At 42.2% G+C, this 13,277-nt stretch overlaps 1 protein-coding gene across 3 annotated transcripts in view; it reads left to right on the forward strand.

The window, feature by feature from the left end:
• The window catches only part of FMN2 (formin 2), a 336,826-nt gene that overhangs the window by 320,593 nt on the left and 2,956 nt on the right, over positions 1 to 13,277 (forward strand). For all 3 annotated transcript variants that reach the window (XM_043926779.1, XM_043926781.1, XM_043926780.1), the window contains one exon: positions 13,152 to 13,233. In XM_043926779.1, coding sequence (XP_043782714.1) covers positions 13,152 to 13,233 — 82 coding nt within the window. The remainder of the gene's footprint in view (positions 1 to 13,151; positions 13,234 to 13,277) is intronic.

Consider the following 13,277-nt stretch of genomic DNA (forward strand, 5'->3'; position numbering starts at 1 on the left):
TGTGAAACTGCTGAGTCCTAACCACTAGGCTACCAGAGAACTCCCTGTTCAGTCCTGTGAGCTGTCCACTTTAAGTGGACATTTAATAATATGTTAATGATATCTTAATAAAGTTATTTTTTAAAAAAGCAAGTAAATAGAATTTCTCACATTAGCCACTAGGCCTAGTCGTGGACCACAATTGAACATCCCACCTGCCCTCAGCAATCTGTTCAGGTTGGTCACAGTTTTGAAATCATATGTTGGTTACTTTTCTTCCTGCCTGGTCCACTCCTGGCCATTTCCCCTGTGCTCAGGAGATACACTCAAGGGAACCAAGTCTTTCAACTACTAATATGACTAAATGAGCCAAATCAAAATTTGAGAGATAAATCTGCCGGCACACATTTATAGGAAAACAAGTAGCAGAGTTCATTCCAAAATTTAAAAGATCTCCATCTATTTAAATAATGACTCTGTAGTGATGAAATGAGCAGTATTTCTCTGTATAAACTTCAGATTCAGGAAATCTTAAGTCATGTTAAAACACACACACACACAAAATAGGTAATATGTGTGTATGTGATCTGAAATGACTCATCTATTCCAAATACACTTTTTCACATTTAATCTCCATGAGAGGAGTCAGATTGTCCAAGTTTTCTCAATCTGTAGTTCTAATGGAGAAGAGATAAATCCTTAGGAACAAAGAGTGGCTATGATAATGGTTAAAATAAATAAAAGGGGGAAGAAATGTGTTTGCCTTTGCTCTGGGGTAAAGCCCCATCTCTCACTTCTGTTTTCTTGGGCCTCCACCCTCTCACCAGAATGTCCCCATCTACCGCCCACTGCGCCCTTGCCTGGCATCTGAATCTTCACTTAGGACCCCTCCCCATGGGTCCCTGACCAGGTCGCTGCTCAAGCTCTTTGTGTCTACTCATTATAAACAGGCTTAGAAGCGTGAACCCTGGGCAACTGCTAGGTCAGGAGAGGTAGTCTGAGCCCTTGTGAAGAAAGCAAACATTTCTTGAGGCAACGACAGACCTTTTATATGGTGCTTCCTAGCCAGTAGGCCCTCAGTGAGGACTGGCCATCCTGGTGCTGTGGAACTGGCCGTGGAAGCGCAGCATGGCCTTGGACACGGGCATTTCTAGTCTATTCAGCTGTCCAGGTGAACAGCCATCATGGCAAATAAGTGTCCTCCAGTCTAGGCTCCTAAATTTCTGTGGAAAGCTCTTGTTCCTCCTTAAAAGTTGTTCCTCCTTAAAAGGACCTTTAGAACATTGACACCATGGTTGTCATCATCGTCGTCAAAGTTATTATACATGCATAATATTTCTTATCTGCATATTGTAATTCCATATGAAACTCAAATTTGGATGCTTTTGTCTGCTTCCTCTTTTTTATTTTTTAAATTTTTAATTGAAGTATAATTGATTTATAATGTATTAATTTCTGCTGTACAGCAAAGTAATTCAGTCATATATATATATATTCTTTTCCATTATGATTTATCTCAGGATATTGAATATATATCCTGAGATATATATTCTGAGTGCTATACAGTTCTCTGTGCTATACGGTAGGACCATGTTGTTTATCCATTCTATATATAATAGTTTGCATCTGCTAGTTCCAACCTCCCACTCCATCCCTCCTCCAGCCCCCTCCTTCTTGGCAACCACGAGTTTGTTCTCTACGTAAATCAATTTCTGTTCCATATATAAGTTCATTTGTGTCTTATTTTAGATTCCACATATAAGTGATATCATATGATATTTGTCTTTCTCCATCTGAGTTACTTCACTTAGTATGAATTTAGCCATTCCTGGACTCACTCATGCATGTTCCTAGGTGGACCTAGAGAATGGTGAAACCCCATTGTATTGAATGTATATGTACCACATCTTTACCCATCTATCTGCCTGTGAGCCATGCTCCTAGATGGACCTGGAGAATGGTAAAGCTCCCTGTACTGAATGTCTACGCACCACATCTTTACCCGTCCATCTGTCTGCGGGCATTCAGGTTGTCTCCGTGTCTGGACTGCTGTAAGTGGTGCTGCTGTTGGGGTGCACACTGGGGTGCGTGCATCTTTTTGAATTACAGTTTTCCCTGAATCTATGCCCAGGAGTGGGATTGCTGGATCTTCTGGTAGCTCTGTTTTTCTGAGGAACCTCCATACTGTTCTCCATGGTGACTGCACCCACTCATGCTTGCTCTTTCTGAATGTTGTCTTACATGAAGCCCATGAGCACTGTATTTTATTTCATTCTATTTTGATTTATTTTGCTTCTGGGTGTTTTGTTTGTTTATTAAAATCAGGAATAAAACACCCAGGATCCCCGATACTTTGAGTATCTTTCTAAGTTTGAAAACTTTAATCAGTTTCATCTGCTGTTTTATCTTACTGAGCAATGTTGGCATTCTCTGATAATCCACCAGCTTCCTCTCCACCTCCCCCACCAGCCCTGGCCACTCTGCGTTCACTCACAGGGCAGGGGGCACTCTCTCAGCGTGCGCCATCGTGTTGTCCAGAGGTTACACGTGACAACATGAAAACTAAGGCTCAGAGGGGAGTAAAGGTGTCCTGTGTTAGTGCTCAGTGAGGAAAGCGGCCTGCCCTATCCTCTGGGGACTCAGGGGAAAGGGAAGAGGGAATTGAAGGAGGTACGGCAGTATATGTGGGCCTGTCAGACAGTATTCTGTGAGAAGTGATGGGTAAGCAGGGACTTGAAGGAAGTGAAGGAATAACGCAGGGGCTATGGAGAGAGAACATTCCAGCCAGGGAGAGTGGCAAGTGCAAAGCCTGAGGGAGGCAGATGCAGTGAGCATCCTGAACAGAGTGAGCAGGGGGAAAGGGGTGGAAGACGACCGCACGGAGGGGTGCTGGGCCAGATCGTGGAGCCTGGTGGGACACGTGGAAGAGGCTTCCAGAAGAAGGGTGCACACCAGGGCCATGTGGCATGCTGTGGTGCTCACAGAAGGAAGAATCGGCGTCTGCACAAGGGCAGGCACCATCAGGTAGTCAGTGACAGATGCCTGGTCAGATGGGCGCAGGAGAAGAGGATGATGGGCAGCTTTCTGGAGGAGCCAGTACACTCGGAGGTCAGCAGAGAACTGTTGCTGGAGGGGGAAGGAGTGAAGGATTTCTTTTTATAGAGGAATCAGCAGCATATTTTTAGCCTGAAAGCAATAATCCAGTAGAGGAAAAAAATGTGGCTTTGTTCTCCCTTCACATGTATCTTTCCTAGATGCACTCCTGCCTTGTATCTCCCGCATCTTTCTCGCACATAATTCCAAACCATTGTGGTATAAATAGCTCTGCTGTACTCTCTTTTGAGTGTCACGGGAGGAAACGTGATCAACTCTCTGTGTCTATAGTCTAATAGTCTATAGTCTGCGTCTGTGTCTAATAGTCCTTGGGGGCTTCCCTGGTGGCTCAGACAGTAAAGAATCTGCATGCAATGCAGGAGACCTGGGTTCCATCCCTGGGTTGGGAAGATCTCCTGGAGAAGGGAGTGGCTACTCACTCCAGTATTCTTGCCTGGAGAATTCCAATTTTCTTGGGCTTCAAAAATCAATGCAGATGGTGACTGCAGACATGAAATTAAAAGACGCTTGCTCATTGGAAGAAAAGCTATGACAAACGTAGACAGTATATTAAAAAGCAGAGACGTCACTTTGCCGGTAAAAGTCCGTATAGTCCAAGCTATGGTTTTTCTAGTAGTCATGTATGGATGTGAGAGTTGGACCATAAAGAAGGCTGAGCATGGAAGAATTAATGCTTTCAAACTGTGGTGCTAGAGAAGACTCTTGAGAGTACCTTGGACATAAGATCAAACCAGTCAATCCTAAAGGAAATCAACCCTGAATATTCATTGGAAGGACTGATGTTGGAGCTGAAGCTCCAATACTTTGGCAACCTACTGTGAAGAGCCAACTCATTGGAAGAGACCCTGACACTGGGGAAGACTGAAGGCAGGAGGAGAAGGAGACAACAGAGGATGAGATAGCTGGATGGCATCCCTGACTCAATGGACATGAATTTGAGCGAACTCTGGGAGATGGTGAAGAACATGGAAGGCTGGTGTGCTGAAGTCCATGGGGTCACAGAGTCGGGCATGACTGAGCGACTGAATGACGACACCACAAAAGCCATGAGAAAAGCAAGCTCTTTTTTATTTTTAATAAGTAGTTTTTTTGGGGGGGTGGGGCTGCCCAGGGTCTTGGTTACTGTGCAAAGTCTTTCTCTAGTTGTAGTGAGTGGGTGCTACTCTTCTGTGGTACAGTGGCTTCTCATGCAGAGCACAGGCTCCAGGGTGCGCAGGCTTTAGTAGTTGTAGCTCGCAGGCTCTAGAGCCTGCGGACTCAGTAGTTGTGGTGCATGGGCTTAGTTGCTCATTGGCATGTAGTATCTTCCCAAAGCAAGGATCCAACCATGTCCCCTGCGTTGACAGGCAGATTCCTAACCACTGGATCACCAGGGAAGTCCCGAGAGATTTTAAATTAACCACGCAAACTATGTTATCAGGGCTTTAAAGTCCCAACATGTTTATGAATACAAATATTCCTATTTTCAGTGAATGTTTAAAATGTATCATCCAAGCATTTTTAAAAGTTCTAAATGGCATATTCCAGATTTCTCAACTTTCTGATACTGTAGTAAATTTCTTATGAAAGAACAGGAGAAGATGCTCTGGTTTAATAGAATATAATTCAGGGTCTTATTTACACAATGGAGTGTGAACCTCACTGTTTAATCATCTAGTCTCTAAAATAGATGCATCTCCCGTGTTCAGCAGCACAGAATGTCAGCATTTTCAACACTTGTTAGAGACTCTAAGCACCTACTGGCTGCCATTTGGGTAAGGCCACTGTGATCTGAGGTAACAGGGGAATGCGCTCACTGTCCTTGTAGGTTTCTCAGAGTTGTAGCCCTCTGTCAGGTTACATCACCAAAAAGCCAGGGCACTACACACTCCAGGTGTGTGCTGACTTGCCTCTCCTCACAAATGCCTTCACTGAGTTAAAGCTCAAAATTTAGTCTGTTTAACATATTGAGGATTTGTGTAAACAAACAAAAAGCCTAATGGAAAAGGTTCTGTCTTCTGTATTTTTGCATTTTTACTAACTGCAGTTCACATCCCTTATGTAGACAGCCACATCAAGAATTCTTCCCATATATTAGAATCAAGAAAATGTGGCTGTAGTTTTGTTTTCTCTGGATGATCTTATATGCTTTCCTTTTTCAAAAATGAACACTGTAGCCCATTGTGTTTCCATTAATACTTTTCTTTGAATAGGGTTCAGAATTTGTCCAGTTAGACTACTCCTCTCCAGGATCGGGCTTCCCTAGTGGCTCAGACAGTAAAGAATCTGCCTGCAATGTGGGAGACCCAGAGATTGAACCTGGAGTCTCCAGGATCTGTTAAAACACATGCATCCATTTTTCTAGGTACTTTCTTTTATCAAAAACTATTTTAACCTGCCACATTTTATATATTCAGAGTTCTAGGAGATTCAGCCTTTCAGAATCAAATACTTCTAAATAAACAGAAATAAAACAAATATAATAAATATCAATTACTATCATGAATAAATATATGATAAATTTAAATGCATAAGTGTAACTAACTATGTTTATGTTAATAACTAGAGGAAGACTTTTGTGGCCATGTTTTTTCATCGTCCTGTGCGTTTGTTTGCCTTGTGAGGAGGCCATACAGAGGGAGGATTACAGCTTGGGCTGAGGAGGTGTTGTCTGTGTCTGGCTGGATCTGCCACTCACTCTGACCACGAGTGAGTAATTTGACCATTTTAAGTTTCAGCTTCTTCATGGTAAACGTTGGGTAATGAAAATATGTACCTCAGGAGGTTATTCTGAGATGTGTGTGTGTGTGTGTGATATTTTGTTTTCTTTGCCTTGAAGTAAGCGCACAGCCTTGTCCTCTGGACCCATTCTTCCTTACCTACACCCTTTCCGAACGTAAGAAACAGCTGTTTCTTCCTGTGGTAGCTCATCCATATAATGTCCTACATTTATAGGACATTAGACAGTTACCAAAGAGATCCTGAATCTAGGGGGTTAACTTGATAACTTGAATGTGTTTTCTTATGAAGAAATGATCCATCTCTCAGGACTCACCTCTTCTCCATAATAACAGTTTCTGGAAACTGATGTACATCGTCTCTGCTTATTGGCCTTATACTCATGAGAGGAATATATTTGCAGCTTTTAGAGCATAAGCACAAAACATATATATCTCATTGTCATGGAATCTTGGACTCTGGACTGTGAATAGTCCCCAGAGTTGAGCGGATCTTGCTGACTCCGTGGCAGACTCCCCTCGCGTCTGCGCGCCGAGTGGCGCCTGTGGGGTGGGCTGCACAGAGGTGCCCCCCGCCAGCCCAGCATCCCGAGGCGGGTCCTGCAGGCTGGCCCCGCAGAGTTCTGAGACTCCTGTGAAGTCTGGTCAGAAGAGTGGAAGTCGCTGTGAGCCGTTCTAACTGCGTCGTCACCCCGGGAGGCATGGATGTGGCTGCTTTTCTCGCTGAGTCAGACTGTCAGCGTTAAAGTTCAGAAATCCAACTCAAATTCAGAAATATGTCCCTGACAACACTTAAGTTCTTTTCACCTGTAGTCATAGGAAACATTGTGGTTGATTTTTTCCACTGCATTTTCAGGATTTTTGTGGGGGTGTGGGTGTGTGATCATCGCGGTTATAAAGAAGGGCGGGCAGGGCCGGGACTCAGTCCATTAGGCGTCTATACCTGCTTGTCTCCTGGAGCCGCACCCCTGTTCCCACCAGCCTCCGACCAGAGCCGCTCCCCACTTTTTTGGATTAAAATACTTTCACTGAACTTAATAGGCTGCCAACAGAGAACTATGAAAGGAAGTACTGTTTTTTCAGATGACGTCTTTGGTAGGCTAATTCAAAGAACTGCAACTTCTCGTCAGCAACCTCAAGAAAGAAAATACGAACAAAAACAAACATGTGATCATGAAAACTCTTCTCTCATCACTTCCAGTGATGAGAGCATCACAAACAGCAGAGAGACTAGAAAGAAAGCACTATTTTTTAGACCAAACAGTCCAGGTGACTCTGCTAAGCTGGTGCGGGAGGAGCACACTGCTCTCAGCCTGTGGTTGGAAGACTCTTCTCTGCTCCTGACCTGATACTTGAACCCGGCTCCTGGGACACTCACTTGGACTGGATTATTACTGCTCCGTGTTAGAGGAGTGGCTCACTTCCCTTTCAATTGCATGACAACAGCAGTGTGTCTGTGGCTTTTGTTTCTGTTGGGAGACTGACTAACAAGGTAAAGTCCTGATTAAGGAATGCACTTAATCAAGGGCACAGCCACATTAGAAAGAAATCATCTTCAAGAAATCATCTTGAAAGAGTTATATCTCTGCACACCATCCACAGACCCCCATCATCACTGGAAGTTAAACTCAAGTGCCAAGCCCTGGCTTCTTCCTTGCTTGCCAGGCTGCTTTCTCTTTCTGTAGTGAACTGAAACTGCTCAGTCATGTCCGACTCCTTGTGACCCCATGGACTAGTCCATGGAATTCTCCAGGCCAGAATACTGGAGTGGGTTGCCTTTCCCTTCTCCAGTGGGTCTTCTCAACCCAGGAATCAAAGCGGGGTCTCCTGCATTGCAGGCTGATTCTTTACCAACTGAGCTATCAGAGAAGCCCTTTGTGAAGGAGGTCCTATTCCCTTCTCCTTTCCAAATTGGACGTAGGTCATTTTTGTTTGTTATTTGAAATGTTATCACCACTGTGCATATTCACTTAGTATCTAGTTATGTAATGAACTTCTTTTTCCTACTCAGTTTAAGAAATTTTAGGAATCATTGACTGAGGGGTGAGGCAGAAGGCAAGGGAGTTATCAGCAGGCTCGCCCTTGGAGCTCATGGACTAGCCCCAGTGCCCAGAGGAAGGCCTGAGCAGGAGGGGACTGGGGCCTCTCCATCCCCGCTTCCCTCAGTATTTTTGCTCTTACTTCTGCCAGCTCACCTCCAGGGACATGTTCTTTTTTCCTGCCTAAAGTGTGGGGGAAAAGTCTTGTCAAAGTTTTGTTGAAAGAGAACCGGCATTTAGGAGCAGCATTTGCTAGGAGGCTTAGGATAGATGGGCCTGCTCGAAAAGCTGCCCACAAGTGCCCACATCTGCTTCCAAGCAAGCACATCCCGGGGACTGACCTAGAACAGAGCCACCTGGCCCGGGAGCTGCTTTTCCGAAATTCCTCTGCACCTGACTTTGAGAATCTTCTCGGCCGTCTGGTGCCCAGGGCCCAGCTCCTAGCTCAGCCGTGTGTGCAGCCAAGAGCCTGGGGACACAGGAACCACTTGCCCCATCCATTCATATCCAGAGCCTGAACCAGTAGGGTGGAGGAAGCTCCGGCCTCTGTGGGGAGTCCTAGGGCAATGAGTCCTTGCTCTCAGCCCCATTTCCCCTTCTAAGGAAATTATGGAAAACTAAGATTTCTCTTTGAAACCTCTCAGGGCACAACTGCCCTGAACCCTGAGCTGGGGCAGCATCCTTGGCATCTGTGCACACCTGTGACTATTGCCTGGGCTTCAGGGCCCTCAACCCTGCGCCAACTCAGGCATCCTGACCATACTCTCTAGTTCTGCTGTAGAAATGGCCACACTTGTTTTCTGTGTAAAACTTAAAATGTTTGTATTAGACTGAGCTCTCTGTGATACTTAGAAAATAAGATAGTAAGAAAATTAAGATGCTTTGGTGGTCTAAATACTTGTGAAGTAGATTTTTTTTAACTATTACAAAATGCCTTAAAGAGTCCCAAGTAAATTTAAGAGAGGATCTAATGGATTTTCACTAACTGCTTAAAAAAAAAAAAAAAAGTTAACTTTGATCCACCGTGCCTTACCGTGAGCTGTAACAGTAATCTCATAGCTGCTGCACTCAACAATTTGTTTCATTCTGTTGTTTAAAAACAGGGATTCATTCAACTGCATAGGAGATGAATTCTGTCATTAGGAACTTTGCCATCAGGCTTAAGAAATATATTTACAACTCATTTCTTTCAGGAACCAGGTTTCAAGATCTCCATAAGAAGTCTTTTATTAAGAGAAATCACAGCTTTGTCAGTTTCTCCAGAAGCACTCTATTTTTAATTCCCAAGGAGAATCACAATAATAAAAATAAATTAATCTAGCAGGTTATTTTCTAATGACACCTGTTTTTATTAACAGAATTCCAGTCTACATATTTCTGGGACTTCCCTGGTGGCTCAGGTGGCAAAGAATCTGCCTGCAATGCAGGAGACCTGGGTTCAGTCCCTGGGTTGAGAAGACCCCCTAAAGAAGGGAATGGCAACCTATTACAGGATTCTTGCCTAGAGAACTCCATGAACAGAGGAACTTGGAAGGCAATAGTCCATGGAGTCACAAAGAGTCAGACACAACTGAGCAACTAACACACATATTTTTTTTACTATTTGCTTAGTAGAAGCAATCATTCCTAGAATTTTATAGCATTTTATAAAGAACTTTTAGTGCCTTTTTTCTTTTTTTTTTTGTTTTTAGCTGCACTAGGTCTTAATGGCCACACATGGGATCTTTAATTGTGGCATGCAAGCTCTTACTTGCAGTGTATGAGATCTAGTTCACTGACCGGAGATTGAACCCAGGCCCCTGCTTTGGGAGTAGCCACTGGATCACCAGGGAAGCCCTCTAAAGAACTCTTAAAGTGAAACTTTTTGGATGTTCACAGCAGCTCTGGCAGTCCTAGTAGTGATACTGTTCTGCATTCTTTATTATCATTAGTTGGAGGCTAATTACTTTACAATATTGTAGTGGTTTTTGCCATACACTGACATGAATCAGCCATGGATTTACATGTGTTCCCCAACCCGATCTCCCTTCCCACCTCCCTCCCCATCCTATCCCTCTGGGTCTTCCCAGTGCACCAGCCCTGAGCACTTATCTCATGCATCCAACCTGGGCTTGTGATTTGTTTCACCCTTGATAGTATACTTGTTTCAATGCTATTCTCTCAGAACATCTCACCCTCGCCTTCTCCCACAGAGTCCAAAAGCCTGTTTTGTACATCTGTGTCTCTTTTTCTGTTTTGCATATAGGGTTCTCGTTACCATCTTTTAAGATTCCATATATATGCGTTAGTATACTGTATTGGTCTTTATCTTTCTGGCTTACTTCACTCTGCATAATGGGCTCCAGTTTCATCCATCTCATTAGAACTGATTCAAATGAATTCTTTTTGATGGCTGAGTAATATTCCATTGTGTATATGTATCATAGCTTCCTTATCCATTCATCTGCTGATGGGCATCTAGGTTGCTTCCATATCCTGGCTATTATAAACAGTGCTGCGATGAACATTGGGGTGCACGTGTCTCTTTCAGATCTAGTTTCCTCGGTGTGTATGCCCAGGAGTGGGATTGCTGGGTCATATGGCAGTTCTATTTCCAGTTTTTTAAGGAATCTCCACACTGTTCTCCATAGTGGCTGTACTAGTTTGCATTCCCACCAACAGTGTAAGAGGGTTCCCTTTTCTCCACACCCTCTCCAGCATTTATTTATTGCTTGTAGACTTTTGGATAGCAGCCATCCTGACTGGCATGTAATGGTACCTCATTGTGGTTTTGATGTGCATTTCTCTGATAATGAGTGATGTTGAGCATCTTTTCATGTGTTTGTTAGCCATCTGTATGTCTTCTTTGGAGAAACGTCTGTTTAGTTCTTTGGCCCATTTTTTGATTGGGTCATTTATTTTTCTGGAATTGAGCTGCAGGAGTTGCTCGTATATTTTTGAGATTAATCCTTTGTGTGTTGCTTCCTTTGCTATTATTTTCTCCCATTCTGAAGGCTGTCTTTTCACCTTGCTTATAGTTTCCTTTGTTGTGCAAAAGCTTTTTTTTTTTTTTTTAAATTTTTTTATTAGTTGGAGGCTAATCACTTCACAACATTTCAGTGGGTCTTGTCATACATTGACATGAATCAGCCATAGATTTACACTTATTCCCCATAAGTTTAATTAGGTCCCATTTGTTTATTTTTGCTTTTATTTCCAATATTCTGGGAGGTGGGTCATAGAGGATCCTGCTGTGATTTATGTCAGAGAGTGTTTTGCCTATGTTCTCCTCTAGGAGTTTTATAGTCTCTGGTCTTACATTTAGATCTTTAATCCATTTTGAGTTTATTTTTGTGTATGGTGTTAGAAGGTGTTCTAGTTTCATTCTTTTACAAGTGGTTGACCAGTTTTCCCAGCACCACTTGTTAAAGAGGTTGTCTTTTTTCCATTGTATATCCTTGCCTCCTTTGTCAAAGATAAGGTGTCCATAGATGCATGGATTCATCTCTGGGCTTTCTATTTTGTTCCATTGATCTATGTTTCTGTCTTTGTGCCAGTACCATACTCTCTTGATGACTGTGGCTTTGTAGTAGAGCCTGAAGTCAGGCAGGTTGATTCCTCCAGTTCCATTCTTCTTTCTCAAGATTGCTTTGGCTATTCGAGGTTTTTCTTATTTCCGTACAAATTGTGAAATTATTTGTTCTAGTTCTCTGAAAAATACCGTTGGTAGCTTGATATGGATTGAATTGAATCTATAGATTGCTTTGCGTAGTATAGTCATTTTGACAATACTGATTCTTCCAATCCATGAACACGGTATATTTCTCCATCTGTTTGTGTCCTCTTTGATTTCTTTCATCAGTGTTTTATAGTTTTCTATATATAGGTCTTTCATTTCTTTAGGTAGATATACTCCTAAGTATTTTGTTCTTTTTGTTGCAATGGTGAATGGTATTGTTTCCTTAATTTCTCTTTCTGTTTCCTCATTGTTAGTGTATAGCAATGCAAGGGATTTCTGTGTGTTAATTTTATATCCTGCAACATTACTGTATTCATTGATTAGCTCTAGTAATTTTCTGGTAGAGTCTTTAGGGTTTTCTATGTAGAGGATCATATCGTCTGCAAACAGTGAGAGTTTTACTTCTTCTTTTCCTATCTGGATTCCTTTTATTTCTTTTTCTGCTCTGATTGCTGTGGCCAACACTTCCAAACTGTGTTGAATAGTAGTGGTGAGAGTGGACACCCTTGCCTTGTTCCTGACTTTAGGGGAAATGCTTTCAATTATTCACCATTGAGGATAATGTTTGCTGTGGGTTTGTCATATATAGCTTTTATATATGTTCTTTCTATTCCTGCTTTCTGGAGAGTTTTTATCATAAATGAATGTTGAATTTTGTCAAAGGCTTTTTCTGCATCTATTGAGATAATCATATGGTTTTTATCTTTCAATTTGTTAATGTGGTGTGTTACATTGATTTGCGGATATTAAAGAATTCTTGCATTCCTGAGATAAAGCCCACTTGGTCATGATGTATGATCTTTTTAATGTGTTGTTGTATTGTTTGCTTGAGCCCATGTCCTCCCTGAGAGGTGGCCAAGCAAGCAGATGCTACCCCAGCATTCAGACCGCAGGCCAGTCTTGATGTGCAGTCTCCTTCCAATGATGTCCTCTTTTAACTGTTCCTCTGGTAAATTCAATACTGTTTTCCTTGGAGCATGTGTTTAAAGGGAAATCCTAGATGTGTTCAAACATTACTGCTCAGTCTCTATTTTCTGTTTTCAAATGCCTGGTTCCCATGCTTGATGAAGCTCAATTAAAAAAAAAAAAAAAAAAACTGTCCCAAGTATTCATTGTATAGATTTCCATGCCTGGGGAAACATAATGTGGAAACTGAATCTGAGATCATTTTAAATAAACATATGAGTTCTTATATGATACTGCTTCTTTCATTAATGCTTCTGATGTATGTAGTAGTGCCATCCCCATTTATGTAATGGAGCCAATCTCAGCACCCTCACCTGAATATGACAGGTATTTCTTTATTTTCCTGTGTGTAAGACTCCTTTAGTATGCCTAAAAATATAAATGTGCTTGTGTCCTATTCCATTCAGCCTTCTTTGATTCCAAGTTAAGAGCCACTGGATGAATTCACCTCTAGCTCTATTATGTTTTTAAATCAAGTATCAGATAACATTCCTGTGTATGTGGTATTATCTTTCTCTAATAAATCAAATCCTTCATGATACTTGCTCACCTCCTATAGATGGACTGTAGTGATCTTTGTAAGTCTTTGTTTATATCATGTGTTTTCTCCCCACCTAGAGTAAAAGAAGCTGAAGAGGTGTGTAGGCAAAAGAAGGGAAAGTCACTCTATAAAATAAAACCAAGACATGACTCTGGAATTGTAAGTATTTATTCTGTTTTTTGATTTGTGGTTTTCTCTGGCTT

The sequence above is a fragment of the Cervus elaphus genome, chromosome 15 (genome assembly GCF_910594005.1).
Source record: "Cervus elaphus chromosome 15, mCerEla1.1, whole genome shotgun sequence".
Taxonomy (NCBI): Eukaryota; Metazoa; Chordata; class Mammalia; order Artiodactyla; family Cervidae; genus Cervus; species Cervus elaphus.